The following is a 17,024-nucleotide window of genomic DNA, read 5'->3' as shown; positions in this document are numbered from 1 at the left end:
CGTTATATTTAATAGCCAAAAATGACGTAATCGAGATACGTAATCGAGGCATATACCTCTACGCACACGAGACATCCAAACATAAGGGTTCAACGTAATACGCAATTGAGGTATTGACCTCTTACGCATACGAGACCAAACGCATATCATTTACAACAAAATCGAGGTGTTGACCTCATACGCAAACGTAACATATGTTCGTAAACGTAATACGTAATTGAGGTATTAACCTCGTACGCATACGACACTCATCACATATTATTTATATGTCAAACGAGGTATTGACCTCGTGCACATATGTAAGCGTTTTAGATAACCAATTAAATACCATTACAACATCATTTGATTAATGAAAATAATCTACATATTAACCATACACATGATTAGATGGGATAAGTAAAAATAGACCAAAAAAATATAAAGAAAGATTACCGAAGTTCCTTGTTGATCCTTGTCTGCATGAAGGCCAACCACACAACGATCGATCGCCATCCATCGAGAAGATAAGACCAACAAAAGAAACATTAGTACATAGGCTCAGATACCAAATATTAGAGACATGTACTAAAGTAAGCATTAGATAAGGATAGATCTAGGTAGATAGAAAGAAAGGAGAGAGAGAAAGAAGGGTGCCGATCCACCCGACCACCCCCGAGCGAAGGGATTGAGACGGACTCGAGCCTCGATCGGCGTCCCATACCACCGTCGTGACGTCGAGTCGTACCTGGTGCTGGCACGCTCGCTACAAGAGTTGACCCACCACAAGACAGAGTCTCGACGTAGTCAACCAGATAATCAAATGAGGGTAGCTAGGCCTCTTATTTATAGCGATACCCAAGGCCCCCAGGCAAGTTCACACTTTGCCTACTGGGTTGTCTCAATCCCGAGGATTTAAAAGTAATCATGCCCTTCTCTACACTCTCGTTTAACCCTCACACTTATCCACGTGTATAGAATACTACGGTAAATTCTCACCACGGGATATTATATGGTCATGCCCGTAACACCAAAATTGCAATATAAAATTTGCCAATGTTCCATATTATTACAGTGATTCAACATTCCATTGTTGAATTTTCAATTGTCAATCTTATACTGGAATGTTGAATTTTCAATTGACAATCTTATACTGGAATGTTGAATTTTCAATTGACAATCTTATACTGGAATGTTGAATTTTCAATTGTCCATCAATTTTCAATTGATATGAACCCATATTAGTTTTTTTCATTCTCAACAAATATGAATAAAAATTTGTAGATGAATATGTAGAATTCATAAGAAATCTATATTGAATGATTGGAATTATTTTATCTTGATTACAACTTACAAGCATACATCTCTCTTAAGGAGGTCAATCCTATTGATCACCCTCGTGCTACCTTAAATTCATTTACTCTCACTCTTAATGTCAATTGATTCTATCTTTGGCTTCTGAATTATTATTATTTTTAAATGTTTGTGACGAGTGCTAAGCATTTGTACAATTCCAATGTGCACCAAGTAGAATGACTGACGTATGTTGAGACGTGCACATTTAGAGGCGCATATGTCATGGTAAGTGCAAATTTCATGTCAAGGTTTATTATATGTCGATACAAAGCCCTTATCAAGCACAACCACCCTTGTGTGGCCTATCATTCAGTGATTCCACACATAGACTACAAAAACAACCTCACAATGCCAACTTTTTTATAGTTTGGTGTACTTTTACCGTCTAATGTAATTCTATGAACATGAAGAAACGAACTAATCCTTCCCAAAAGAGACAACATATGTTGTTATGCAATTATCTCATGCTAAATATCTTCAAATTCAACCGTGCGTATATCTATAAATCATGCATAAAATGAGCATCCAAATTTGGAGATAGATAGATAGATTCTATTATCGTCTTCGGAGGTCAAATATGACCTATGAGACCAAAAATATTCCAAGTAGTTTTTTGGATGCTACCACCCCAATAGACAAGCATAAGTGTCACCAAAGTATCGAAAAGGTATTTCTTGAGGACCGAACACTTAATTTATCCATGAGGCTTAACTATCCTCATTGGAGACATTATTTAACTACATCGATATTGTGATCTTGTGGTGAAAAGACTCTTGAGGCGAGTGTGTGCCAATACTAGGTACGACTCAGCCATAGCAGTGGTGCAAGACGCCATTCAAGGCTCGGGTCCATCTCTTTATCTCTCCATCTCTTTATTATCTTATTTATTCCCTTATTCTATGCTTACATTAGAATTAATGTCTAAAAATGAGCTACATCCATTCGGGCTCTCTCGTTTGTTCATATACAACACACATACACACACAAAATACAGGAAAGCAAGCAAAGTCGAAGAAAGGAGCAAGAAGAAGGAGAAGGAGAAGGGTTGAGTGAGGCATGATGTGTTGTTACGCCTGTGTTGCCTGCCCATGCGGGGGGGGTGTCTCCGATCAAAGCTCGACCCATTCCCAAAACATTGTCATGTCCAAGTCAAGGATGCACAACACGATTGATGGTATTGATGATTAAGTTAGTAAGGGAGGAGCACACACACACACACACACACACAAACTATTACTAGTACAAACTACTACTACTACTACTACTACCTCTAATACCACCACTACTACTATTAGTAATACTTCTAATACCACCACCACCACCACCACTACTACTACTAGCACTATAATCTATTACTACTATTAATTTCTTCTTTGTTCATCTTTCTTTCTTTCTTTCTAAACCAACTTGCTACTTCTAATACATACTACATACTAGCACAAAACTACTCCTAATTTCTTTTTGTTCTTATGACTTTATCTTTCTTTTCTTCTATATTTGGAAGAGGTTCTTAGAAAGAAGGAAGACCAAAAAATAAAAAGCATACATACATATATGAAATAGAAATTATGGAAGGTCGCTCTCTCTCTCTCTCTCTCTCTATATATATATATATCTTTCTCTTGTCTTTCTTCACATTCATAGAGGAACAGAGGAATTTCTGCAGGAACAAAAGGAATTTCAGAGGAATTTCTGCAGGAACAGAGGAATTTCTGCCCCCCCTGCCCCCCCAATCGATCGCAAAGACTGTAAGAAAACGCAGAGAAATCGCAGTCAGACAGACAGTCAATCAGACAGATAGACGGTCTTCTCCTTCCGATTCCTGTCGCAAGATCCAGATCGCAGTCGTAAAGTTCTTTTTAACTGCCGTCTTCTTCTTCTTCTTCTTCTTCTTCTTCTTCTTCACGGCTTCTGAATCGTCATCGATCCCTTCCTCTTTCTTCTTCTTCGTCAGGAAGAAACCCTTAAGTAATCCACCCACCACACACAGAGGTCCTACTTTCCTGCCTCCCCCAGATCCTGCTTTTTCTTTACGGAGTTCTGTTTTGGGCTTACTTACCATCACGCTCTCTGTGGATTCTGTTGGAAGGTTCTAATAGAGCTTCTTTTGCCACGATTTAGGGTTTTCTTTGGAGGGATTAACGGGTCCCTTGGAAACAAACCAGAAATTCTTTGTAGTGATTTAGGGTTCCTCGAGAAAAGAATTAGGGCTTCTTTTCAACGATTAGGAGACCCTTGGGAAGTATTTAGCCCCCTTTGTAAAGGGATTTGGGACTTCTTTGGAAGGATTTGCGTTCTTCTTTAATTTTTTGCAGAACAAAAGGCTGTCTCCAAGGTTCTTCTGTCTTTCTCCAGCAATGGTCTTCTCTGCACCAGAGTCCCTTCAAGCAGGTAAGCCTGACATGAGTAAAGCATTCCGGAAGCCGAAGAATCCTGTGAATAGCGTCAACACAAACGGTAATAATAATACCATAGCTAAGCATAAGAAAAAGAACAAGAAATGGAAAGGTATAAACAACAAGAACACAAACCCAAACAGCAACAATGCCACCATAGCCATGGTGCCAACTCATTTTAATAATGGTTTGATAGCGAGGCCGAGGATGATGCCGATGATGATGACATGGATGGGCCATCATAACAGTAACAATAATGGTATCCTTAATAGTAATGTCCACAATAGTGGTCTCAACAATATCCATAACCCTGGATTTAACAACAATACTGGGCATAATTCTACAGAGATTATGTCGAGGAATGGTGTGAAGAGAAGAAGGATAGTGTCAAGGCACAAGAAGGTTTATTATCCAACTTCTGCTTCCCATGCTCCATTAGCACCGAGAAATACCACTTCATTTATAATGAGGGCGAAACAACATGGTGGTATTGCATCTGCCGTCACGCCCTCTCCTGCTACCCTAGTAAGAACCCCCCTCTTATCTCCTGGTATGAGAGATAAAGGCTCTCTAGAAGAGATGAACAAAGAGCTAGGCGTGGATGGCTATGGATCCATGAATGGTCTGATTCGGCTCCGTTCATACGAGGATCGAGCAGCCGCCCAGTCTGAAACTGAGAGTGATGTTGAACAAGGGGATAACATGGCAAACAATGAGGAAGGAGGAGGAGATCCGACTGTTCATTCTGTCGAGCAACGCATCGATCAAGGCTTGAGCCGATTCGAGATGATCTACCCGTCATCTTCTTCTCCACGGCCACCATCTTCTTCGAGGAATAGTGGGATGTTGTTGGGTATGGTACCAAGGAACATACAGAACTGTGTGAACGGGCAAGAGAGACTCATCGCTCGCCTGGAGGAGGAAAATCTCACGCTCAAAGAGAGGTTGTTTCTGGTTGAGCAAGAGAGAAACGAGTTACGGAGACGGGTTCAAGAGATGGAAGGATTGAACCATGCGGAGGAGCCGTTGGAAGAGCATTTCGAAGAGAGTTGTGGGGATGTATCCACACCTTGTGAACAATGACAGTGGTACTTTTTCTCATGCCTCTTTTTTTTTGTTGAGTTTTCTTCTCTTTTGAAATGAGAATTAATCCTTACTTTGTGTAAGGTAACCATCCTTCATTTAGTTTATATATATATAATACATCACTTGCAAAGACTGCTATTGGACCCTAAGTTTGAAAGGATACCTAAGGTTAAGAAAATTATGAAGTATTTTTATTGTTGTATGTGCTTATTATCCCGTAAGGGCCAACTTTTCTTTGTTTTTTACATGGACAGTTTTATCATGATTTATGCTTTCATTCAATATATTAACCGCATACATTAGACAGAACGAGTTTCATCTGTTGAATTCTCATGTCAAATATTGCCAATATGGATACATTTATTTGGGAAGAGATGATAATATCAACATTGACCTTGGCCTATTTTCTCTATATTTTCAAGGTTTATCCATTCTTAATTGTGTTTGAAATTGTCCCAAGAAGTGATATGGTTAATCAAGGGTGGTTTACAAATTGCAAGATTTGGATTTTTCCAAGGGTTTATGTCTTTCATTAATCTTGTTTAGGGTTATATTGATAGGGAACAGATCTAATGTTGTTTTTGAGTGGATCTAGTTTTGGCATTAGCTGTCGAAATTTGGTCAGCCCTTTGTGAATTGGTTACGGAGCTCAGTATGCGATGAAATTAATGAACACATTCTTGGTATTTCAAAATATTAGTAATTCAGACACTTAAAAGTATCAAGTCTTTTTGCTTTTACTTGTATGAATATGATGGCATGGCATGTTATAGATGATTTCTCTTTATGTTTTTTTAAGGCCTTGAATTTGCCAAGAGGAATGTGGCATTTGATACATGAATATTTGCATATTGAACAAACATGCATGTAATGATGTAATGATGGTCGTCCAAGTTGATGTTCCTAATGGTAAATTGGTAATATGAAACAATATTCTTCACTTGGATCATAATCTGAAAAGATCTTGTTCCCTAGTGTTTCTAAGCAAAGATTTATTCCCGATTTTAATCTACGCAAGATTTATTCCTGATTTTCAGATATAATCGTGAAAATACTTTCCATATACGTTGAAATTGAAACCTTTGTAAACTAGTAATTTTTTGGCAAAAGTACCAAGATACCCTTGGAAGTTCGTCTATTTACCAGAATGCCCCTAGAAGTTCCAAATTTACCAAACTACCCCTATGTCCAAAAAAATACACTTATAAAGTAAGTAAAAAGGACCCAAAGAATCTCTTAAGTAAAGAAATGTGTGTTTTAAGGGTATTCTGGTAAATAGGGCTTGTAGATTGGAGTGTATAATTACTTTATAAAGTGTATTTTTTTTGACATAGGGGTGGTTTGGTAAATTTGGAACTTCCAGGGGCATTCTGGTAAATAGACGAACTTCCAGGGGTATCCTGGTACTTTTCCTTAATTTTTTTCATAAACGTTCTTCGAGTATAATGTTATGACATGATTGAATTGGAAGTTCTTGGGAGGCTCAAAAGGAATTGTAGTGAGAAATAGATAGAGCCTTAAAGGGTTAAAATCTTGAGGTCATTTTGATGGGTATAGGTGTTTAAGAGAATATTGTAGATTTGACCTATGGCACTCATAAACAAGTCCCATAAAACTATACGAAAGAGTCTTCTCCGCCAAAACAAAGGTGGTGTTTTGCATAGTTTTGTCGTAGCTAATGGGAGCCGTCCAACGCTCGAATAGGGGTGTGTGACTTGCCTTTTGTGGAGTTGTGGTTCTTGTAAGTGATTGATGATTGAAATATCTTCTAAATATTGGGGCATATGCTTTGCATCCTACTAATGCAATGTGCTCTTTATCATGGTCAAAGCAAAGTTTGAACTATGGTATGTCATAGTTAGGTATAGAGATTATTCCAAATGCAAGCATGAAATAAGGAAATAAGATGGGTAGAAGAGAGAGAAAGAAAGGTGCCGATTAGGGATCGAGATGGACTCGAGCCTAAATTGGCGTCCCATACTATCGCCATGGCATCAAGTCGTGTTTGGTACTAGCGCTCTCGCTACAAGAGTTTGTTCATCGCAAGATCGCAGTGTCGACGTAGTCGAAGGAGGTGCTTAATGAGGGTAGCTACACATCAAATTTATAGCTAGACCAAAGGCCCCCACGCAAGTTCACACTTGGCCCTTACGGTTTGTCTCAATTCCTAGGGTTAAAAGTAATCCTCACTTCTTTATGCTCTTGATTAACCCTAACACTTTTATCCTCGTGTGTAGAATACTATTGTTCAAACTACCATGGGATAAAATATGGTCATGCCCATAACATTAGGCCTCTTCATCCTCCACATCAACTTACACAGATGATGATGGTTTCCTTTTGACTCTAAATGACTTGGGATGATAATATGGAGTGGATTATGTCTCTAAACATGGTATGGTAACATGGAGTGTGTTGTGTCACAAGGCGTGCTAACCAAGGTGGTAATGTGCTTTGTGCTTTGTGCTTTGTGCTTTGTGTCATTCCAATCATACATGGTTGAATGTCCTATTTAGACATTCCAAGTTGAGTCGGGTGAGAGTAGTGGTCTAGCACTCTCAAGCCACTAACCGCGTATACCTAGATTGGCAAACTCTCTCTCTTGCCTATGTTGAAATGTCATTGTCACTAAGAAACTCACGAATGCCTCATTATTAAGGCAAAGGGGTTTGAGATGAGAAACAAAATCTTCGATACATTTTTATAGTCTTTTTCCATGTCCACCATTACATCATAGTAGGCGGCTATTCTAAAACAAATATGAAATCATTTTAAAACTCTTGTTTGCTCTCTTTCTCTCTCTCTCCTAAGCCAACTTTCTATTTTTATTTTTATTTTCGACAATCGGGTACATATCCCATTATTGTAATCACTTGTCTCATGGGCCAAATTTGGTCTAAGAAGACATTAATACATGTTTCTTTCTCTCTCTCTCTCTCTCTCTCTCTCTCTCATATATATTTTGTAAGGTCTCAAATAGATAGCAGTAGAAATCCAAATGAGATATCAAAATTTTGCATCCAATAACAACACTTCTATCTAGTATAATTATGGTTCCTCTAACTTATGCCTTTAAATGTTCTCTCGCTTTCCTCACTTATTATTGTGTAATATAAGGCTTTGCCATTATTTACTTCATTTTCTCCTATTCCATGGCTACAACACAACAAAGATATATCTAAATGGTGGGTCTTGTGAATCCATCGCCTTGAAACCTAAAGAAGAAGAAAAAGTTGAAACCATTTAAAAATGTTTTTTCACACATAAACGAAAGACAAGAAGGAATAAATAAAGAAAGACTCTTTTTTTGTGTCAACAAAGTTAAGCAAGAAACTCTAGTCATTACATTTTACTAGATTTCTGTTGTCTTTTAATTCATAAAATAATAATACCTCTTATGTCCCGACTCCTACCCACATAATATTTCTTTTGTAGTGAAGGAGTCGTCTTGCTACAATTTTCACTTTTCCTTACAAAAAAGTGTGATTCCTTTGAATAAAATAACTCTATAAATCCCATAGTTGAGAGTAACCTAAAGCAAAAGCGCTTACCATCATGCACCAAGTTGGTGTAACCCCATACAAAAGCAAACACATGTGTATGATAGTTTCTCTCATTCATGTAATACTTGTAAGTTTTGCACAATGTGAATGGAGCTATTCATCCAATAGCTAGTTGCTTATTCATCCTATGTTTCCCACAACACAAATGGATAAATCAATCTCATAACTAGTTAAATATATAGACCATATGTCTACACAATGCATCATAGGTGTGAAGCCTTGTAAGATGCTTGATTTTGATTTGATTTTGTGAAATGACAGGTCCTATTTGGTAGAAAATGTATGTTCAACAATTTTACAAGAGGTAAATAGAAATGTATAATTGGACAGAGTGATGTGCACACACAAATACAAAGGTGCAAAGAGACAATGCACTTGCATAGAAAAAAAGAGCAAAAACAAATAAGAAGTTTTCGGACAGCACTAAAGAAGAAGAAGAAAAGAGCAAAAACAAATAAGAAGTTTTCGGACAAGCAGTAAAGAAGAAGAAGAAAAGAGAGAAAACAAATAAAGAGTTTTCGGACAAGCACTAAAGAAGAAGAAGAAACAATAAAAATAGAGAAATAAACATCATAGCTTTTCAGCTTCCAAGAGAAATAAACATAAAATGAACAAGACTTTTTTTTATCTCACAATTGTTATTAAATTAAATAGTGAAGGCAAGCTTTTCATTCAATCCTGAACATGCTCTTCACGTGTATTATAGTTATATAGTATATAATACACTCTCTCTCTCTCTCTCTCTCTCTCACGTTAATATATCTTTCTTTCTTTCTTTCTTTCATTCTTTCTCTCTTCACTTAGTTATATATTAAATTAGGCTAGGTCCTGATCATGTAAGAGACACAATCATCATTTATCAGTCATTATTCACAAACAATAATTGCCATTCTATTTATATACTGATACTACTCTAGCCACATTTAGCAGAGGTTGGAATCTGGTTTTCAGCATTCTGGCGCAAACCAAAAGAATGGTTTGCTTCACATCCCACCAATCTTACCCATTTCACTTTCCAGGTACCATTATCATCATCATCATCATCATCATATCATCATCAAGAACAACAATAGGGTTTCATCCTCTTGTAAAAGATAAAAAAAAAAAAAATTGGTCATTTCTCAAAGGGTCAATCAAGACACTTTCTTCTAAGGACTGAATCTAAATAAATGTTTCACCTAATTAGTTCCTCCTCTGCAAATGGGTACACAACCTTATTTCACCCAGCCCTGTAAGAGTCGTGAAAAAAAAAAAAGGGAAACACAAAAAGGCTGGTAGTGGCTACATGAATGGTGAAAAAAAAGGGAAGTAAAAAGTGGCTGCCACTCTCGTTACATAATGGACCCCTGACTTATTCATTGCAGAGTAAACATTAAAGAAAAATTGGCGAAAGCTTCATCTTTTGTATATTGTTTGTCCTTAGCCTCATCATATTAGACTGTGACCTTCTTCAACAGTTTCAAAACTGCCTCCCGATCTGGTAGAGCTGGGATCGCACCCCTTTCGGTTGTTGCAATCGCACCACATGTATTTGAAAATCGTAATGCTGCCCTCAGTCTTCCCTCATCCTGCAAACATAGCTATGATTAACCAAACTGTTTTCTTCAATAACAAATTTATATTCGATTTTTACTTTTGTTTATATTCTATGTATGAACATTATTTTCTTTGCCAATGAATACAATTAATGATAACAACGCATAGCTAATGATATAAAAAACTAGCCATGATTTCAGCGCAAAACAGCACATTACCATTCTTCATCAATTTATTCAAATTTCTTCTTTCCTAATTTGCTACCTCACTAAAGCGAAAGCTCACATACATTTAATAGTGATAAATCCTTAGCAAGCTGGCTCAGAATGCCAGCAACAAAAGCATCTCCAGCACCTGTTGTATCAATTGTCTCAACTTTGATGCCTTCAACTCTGCCACTAAAATTCTGCATTCAACAACAGATCAGTTAAAAACATTCTTGCATAGATAAAAGTGAAAAAAAAGTAGACTATCTAGTACTAGGATTTCCATTCCTGCAAAATACCTTTGTATAGTATCTACAACCAGCTTGTCCCTCTGTAACTAGAAGCAACTTAAGCTTTGGATGCATAAGTTTCAGGGCGCTTTCATCACTGTAAGGATCACCTCCTTGGGTAAGGAAAGATATCTCCTCCTCGCTAATCTAGAAAGCATATCCATTATAATCTTGATGATTGAACTACCATATCATGACTTTTAATCAAGAGAGAATAAAATGGCATATCATGACTTTTAATACAGTGAAATTAATCTAGCGTATAAAAGCCTTTAATCAACACAAAATAATCCTGCATATGATTACTTTAATTATATCAGCTTCATTCCAAATGCTTAGAATGCCGTCACGTGCTGCATCCTCAGATGGCCACAGAGGCTTCCTCAGGTTTGGGTCATATGACAGAATAGCACCGGCTTCTCTTGCAATCTTCATTGCTGCCAAATGTGCACTCCTGCACGGCTCAGTTATGAGACTGATGGACCCATAGTGGAATATTGTCGCCTACACACCAGAAAATTGGAAAGAACATGAGCTTTTTTTCTTCAAAATTTCAGAAAAAACACTCATTGAAAGTCAATCTTTGCAATGATCTGCACATGTATTTACGCATATAAATCATGTTAATGTATATACACAGACATACACATGTAACAAAATACATGTGTATACGTACATATGTAAGTATCGTAAATGTAGGTGCATACATATTTATGTATGTAGGTACCACTATCTAGTCCTAGAGCACTTTCAACAGAAAAGAATTTATGAGAGCACCTTCTGAATCAGGCTCGCATTCAATTCATTCTCCTGAAGAAGCATGTCTGCACTTGGATTGCGGAAGAACATGAACTCTCTCTCACCATCAGCTCGAAGCGTCACAAATGCTAAAGCTGTCCGAGCTCCTTCATCGAATAGCAACCCCTCAGCATTCACATTATTCTTCTTCAGAATGTCAGCAAGCATGTAGCCAAATTCATCAGCCCCAACCTGCACGAATATATAGAAGACATTTAAAGTAAAACATGAAAGCATTGCCTTTATACATCATATACAATACTCTAGACATCCAAACAAATTATTGTTTATAGATAGAGTCACAAAGTTATTGAAATTAATTTATAAACATGTTGTAATTAGACACTTTAAGTCAAGCAAAAAAATGATATGTGCAAGAACATACAAAGGCAAAAAAACAACATATATTTTTTTCCAAAAATCAAAGAAATGATTTACTATTTGATTAATTACCTTCCCAACAAAGGCAGAATTCCCACCAAGCCGAGCAATCCCAACAGCTACATTAGCAGGGGCACCACCCGGCGCTTTCTTGAAGGCAGGTGCTTCGGCAAGAGATACTCCAGCCACAGTGGGTACAAAATCAATGAGCATTTCTCCGAAACAGATAACTAATGGCTCCTCTTCCTTGGTCTCTTTTATTGACGATTTAATAATGGCTGCAAATAGATAAATAAAGAGGGTACTTTCTGGTTATATAATTTCCATTTTTGCAAAATAATATGATTAATTGAAACTGCATAAGAATGTTTAGATCTCCTAAGCATATGTCCATGGTTTATAGGAACATATTTGTATGCTTCAACATATATACATGTCCGCATATATGTATATGTACAGTTAATGTATCTGTATGTATGCACGTTACGCGTGTATGCATGCCACTAATATACCAGCTGTTGAACTATCAGATCATGCTTTCTCTCTTCAAACTTGAACTCAACAAAATGACTAAAACCACGGTTATTTTCTTGCACGTATTGTAAATTATTATAAGAAACCCTGTATCCAAAGGTTCATAGAAACCCTTGAATTCATTAAAAATGATTAAATCAAGACCAATTTTCCATATGCCATTTTGAATTTTCATAAACCTCTTTCCACATTCAATGGGACCTTGAATTCAATCAAATGATTTATAGCCAAGAAGATTTTGCATCCGTAGGGTATAAGCATAAGAAACATTGCTCAACAGACAAATAAACTGGGATGATTTTGCAAGAACGAGGCATAACAACCTTGCATGGATCTATGTGCATGGCAGCAACGTGAGGAAAAGCAAATATATTGTAGATGTTTCCATTATGCATCACTATACTTGCAACAAAAACTGTAGATTTTTCCATTCTAAATACACTGTGAAAAATATAGATACATAGATGGAGGAGAACGAGTAAAAGAATCGCCATGGATGTTTCCATTTGGAAATATCAGATATTTAATAGAGGGGGAAATTATTGTATATCTAAAAACGCACGAATCTGCACGTGGGCTTAGAAACATAGATCTGTCTTTCGTGATCGTAACCTTAGGTAGACAGCATACGATCTTAGACTTATTCGGTGTTTGATAACTGACATGGGATACAATCAAATACTGAGGCAGCATACGGTTCTACCAAAAATACACGGAGATCTGAGCACGATCTGATACCAATACATGATCATCAACACCCAAAAAACCATAGCAGTATGATTTACAAAGAGGTAGAAAGAAAGGCACACAGAGAGAAACAGGAAGGTATTCGAGTTTCTTAGAAGTGAGATAGAGAGAGTAAGAAAGAGAAACAAACAGAGACAGAGGAAGGAAGTCAGACAAGGCATACGGAGAAAAATGAAGTATGGTTTACGAGGAGTGGAAAAGAGAGACACAGAAAGAGAAAGGATGTATTCAAGTTTCTTGGATGTGAGATAAGAGCGAAAGGGAGACGAATAAAGACAGAGAATGAGAAGAGAAGGAGGAAGAAAAATGGCAGTACCCGGTCTTCTCGACGAATTGAAGAAGCTTTTCTTGAAGAAGCTAGAAGACGAGTTATATCCACTTCTGCTCCATTGAAGCTTGGGGCCAAGGAAAGATGAGCAGTGGACAGACTTCTGAGCAGATGATACTCGGCATGAAGAAGAAGAAGAAGAAAGCGAAGGAGAAGCATATGGTGAAGATGAAGAAGAGGAGAAGAAGGAAGTGGAGTTGAGGAGCTCGGATCCTGCAACAATTGCCATAGCCATGGGTGAAACGGAGCTTTTTTTCCTCTCGGGTTACAGCTGAGTGAGAGAGGAGCCCTTTCTTCTTCCGCTCTTTCTGTCTCTCTTTTCTTTCTTCTGGCTGAGAAGGTGATGAAAGAGAGTATGTATGTATGTATGTATGTATGTATGTATGTGTGAATTCAGAAAGAAAGAAAGAAAGAAGGAAGGAAGGATCAAGCGACTGTCGCCATAGCCAGCAGCTCAGAGGGGAGAGAGAGAGAGAGAGAGAGAATGAATGTAGGAAGGAAAAAGCAGAGAAATCAGGAAAAGAGAGAATTCCTCTTCTTCTTCTTCTTCTTCTTCTTCCTCCTTCTTCTTCTTCCTTCTTCATGTATGGATGTATGTATGTATGTATTTGTATTTGTATTTGTATTTGTATGGATGTATGTATGTATGTATTTGTATTTGTATGGATGTATGTATTTGTATTTGTATTTGTATGTCTGTCTATATGTATGTATGGATGGATGGATGGATGTATGGATGTATGTATGTATGTATTTGTATTTGTATTTGTATGGATGTATGTATGTATTTGTATATGTATGTATGTATGTATGTATGTATTTGCATTTGTATGCATGTATATGTATATGTATGTATGTATGTATGTATGTATGTATGTATGTATGTATGTATGTATGTAAATGTATGTATGAGTAGGTATGTACGCATGTATGTATTTTGTATGTGTGCATGTGTCTCAACTCAGGACTTGTTTGGCTTTTCTTCTCCCTCTAGAAACTTGGTCGCCTCTCGCTGTCCAAATACTTCTGAAGTGTTGCCTTTGCCCGTGTGCACCTCTCGCCCTATTTGATTTGCCCTTGTCCAGATCTCTTGATTGTCGCCATTTGTCCTCAACTATAAAAACGTGATGGTGTGAATCTCGGATTGTCTTGTAGAATTGATGGCCCGGGACTATATCATGTTGTTGCGCTCTTCTTCACAGGTTTATTGTTTGTGTTGTCATGTTAAAGTTAGGGAGTCGAGAGTTTTCCCTCCCTCCCACAAATTGCCCTCACCTCTCATCTATAAAAAAGTAGGTCTAGCGCAAGTTTCTCGTGTGTCGAAACATATCTCTTGGTTCGAACCTGGTTTATCATGTAATCTTTGGTGATTACGTCAGGAAGTTTGGTGTTGCCCCTCGTTTTGGAAACTCCCACTCTCAAGACTAGTATAAACAAGACTACCTTTCTCAACTACATATAAACAAGATTGGTATAAATCTCACACTCTCAAGAGTTCCCAATGGTCAATATGTTTGCGCATTATTACGGTATATCCTGAGAGTTGACAAATTGTAACAAGTCAAGATTTACGAGGTGTGACATGACTGAAGCACACCGCATTTTGATGTTCAATATGATTAAATATTGCATTTCATTTGTTGATATGGCCTCCCACCAATGCATGATAGTACTAAACGATTGTCAATCTCCAACTAATTCACAATCACATGGCCCTAGAACCTTTTATGGCATATTATAGTGAACCTCATATATCATGCCAATAGACCTAGTGTTATTGGTCTTTTAAGAGTCATCCTCATTAAATAATGAAATACGCACACTAATCATGTGGCAATAAAATGTTTTGGAACTCCAACTTGTGTGTTCAATGTTTGAACAACTATGCCTCTATCAATGAAAGTTGTTTTATAAATGATCACATGAACCATTGTACTATGTAGTATAGTGATCACTTATAATTTGGGACATAATATGATGAGCTTGAACATGACTGGTCGATCTTCTCTAGCTATATCACCACCACCTTCATTATGAAGCCAATCTATTATCATAAGTAATTTTTATTTAACGTTAGTATGTCGATGTATTGCTTGTATGTTTTGTTGTATCATAATGGTTAGATATTGATAATTGATAGCTCGTAGTAATGTTGGTGTTTCAAGCTATCAAAGTTGAAACTCTTAATAGTTGAGATTGCTCTCGAAGTTTGAGAAGTGCAAGTGAAAGGTCCCCAACAACATTAGGACATTGAAAAAGATCAAGTGTACACTATGACTCATGAGTATGTCAATCACTTTTAGTCAATCAATCGTTTTATCAACATTTAATATGCTTATCAGAAGAATTAATGGAAATGCATCCTTGTCAACAAAAATCAAAAGATTCTTATTTCAAGGCAAACGAGAGAACATAGAAAACACATGAGCTTGGAAAAGCCATTTTGAAGGCATATACATAATGTCTTCTTTAGCCTTTGAAGGCGTTCAATTGTTATCGACTTTACCCATTCAATTACGACAATATATTTATAGCATGCAATATCGTTTATTCGTCAAAACCTTAAGATTGATTCTTTTTCCATGTCCTAACATAATTTCCATGATATCCCAAATTCAATAAGTTTTCAACTCAAGCTCTAATCATATGTATTGTTTTGTTGGCGGTATTTTGGACACTTCCGAATATTGGATAACTTTTTGGCAAAGTAGTAATGCTAACTACTTCTTTGTTAGATAATATGCCATGGAATTGTTGGTTGCAATTTATATAAAACACAAAAGTCCATGTTCCTTGTCCTTATACCATGTAGAGTCACTAAATAGCTACTCAGTTCATAGATCCATGCCCTATATATGGTTCCTCTTTCATTTTTATATGTCTTTTGTTTCAACATGGATGACATATATGATGACACACTAAAGTTTTTGCTTTTTTATTTTAATGAATACCTTTAGACATGAGAAAAAGGCAAACAATGTGTTGCACAATGCACATATTCATCGAGATTGGTTTACTAATTTATTGATGAATATATAGGCCTTGAAAGATTGCATGAACACGTCTTTTTACTAGACGTCATCCTTTGTGTCATTATTGACCCATTAGGCATGCACTCCACGCGATAGTCAAGTGACAACCTTGGAAGATTTCCAAATATGTTAATGTTGGCCTCTGTCAATGAGTATCAACCCTGAAATTAATGGATATTCACGCACTCCCTCAAAAGTTGTCACCTGTCGGGCCCATGGAGGTCAATAAATGTCTAAGCCTAAAAGTTTAGGGGTTACTCTATTATAAAATCCCTTTGGCAATGCTGTGAACGAGAGATAGGCATGCGAGTAGGGTAGGATTCGAGCTTTAGTTTTTTAAAATGTGATTGGAACTTGAAGTTTGGCTAAGATTGGTAACTTCCTCTCTCCCCAAAATGTGAAAATCCATTTGGAAATGCTCCAAACGAGAGATAGGCATGAGAGTTCTGAGTAACGTAGGATTTGAGCTCTAGTTTTTTAAAATGTGATTGGCTCTTGAGGTGTGGGTAAAATTAGTGATTTTCTCTCCCCCAAAATATGGAGAGAGAGAGAATGTGTGTGTATACATTCCATAAGTGCATATCTTTAATATATAGGGGGTATCCTACTCTAGGGTGCCTCCCATGCCAATGATACAAGAATGTGAGGGAGAAAATTTGCTAAGCATTCCACGTTGCCTAAACATGATTATTGACAACCCACTTTGTCTGATCGACATCTTTTTCTTTCAAGTTTTGGTCGCCTCGAGCACTTTGGCAACCCTATCATGGATAATGGTGCAAAAGACCCTAGTTC

General features: G+C 37.1%; 2 protein-coding genes across 2 annotated transcripts; one reads left to right on the top strand and one right to left on the bottom strand.

Annotated features, from left to right (window-relative positions):
• Nucleotides 1-3,300: 3,300 nt before the first annotated feature.
• On the top strand, nt 3,301-5,089 carry LOC147857565 (uncharacterized). Its single transcript, XM_087327765.1, has one exon. It carries the CDS (start codon nt 3,690-3,692, stop codon nt 4,809-4,811), a length of 1,122 nt encoding a protein of 373 aa, XP_087183891.1. The 5' UTR covers nt 3,301-3,689; the 3' UTR covers nt 4,812-5,089.
• A 4,383-nt stretch (nt 5,090-9,472) lies between these two features.
• LOC147857564 (putative fructokinase-7) lies at nt 9,473-13,488 on the bottom strand. The gene is made up of 7 exons (XM_087327012.1): nt 13,186-13,488; nt 11,661-11,866; nt 11,187-11,399; nt 10,716-10,913; nt 10,419-10,556; nt 10,203-10,319; nt 9,473-9,945 (listed from the first exon to the last, which is right to left on the bottom strand). Exons 1-7 carry the CDS (start codon nt 13,430-13,432, stop codon nt 9,811-9,813), a joined length of 1,254 nt encoding a protein of 417 aa, XP_087183138.1. The 5' UTR covers nt 13,433-13,488; the 3' UTR covers nt 9,473-9,810.
• Between the last annotated feature and the right edge of the window lie 3,536 nt (nt 13,489-17,024).

This window comes from Azolla caroliniana, unplaced genomic scaffold (assembly GCF_043228905.1).
Source record: "Azolla caroliniana isolate FFs.n. ecotype wild unplaced genomic scaffold, voAzoCaro1.0.p SCAF_11, whole genome shotgun sequence".
Taxonomy (NCBI): Eukaryota; Viridiplantae; Streptophyta; class Polypodiopsida; order Salviniales; family Salviniaceae; genus Azolla; species Azolla caroliniana.
The sequence above is the reverse complement of the archived record's forward strand: the minus strand, read 5'-3'. Positions and strand labels throughout refer to the sequence as shown.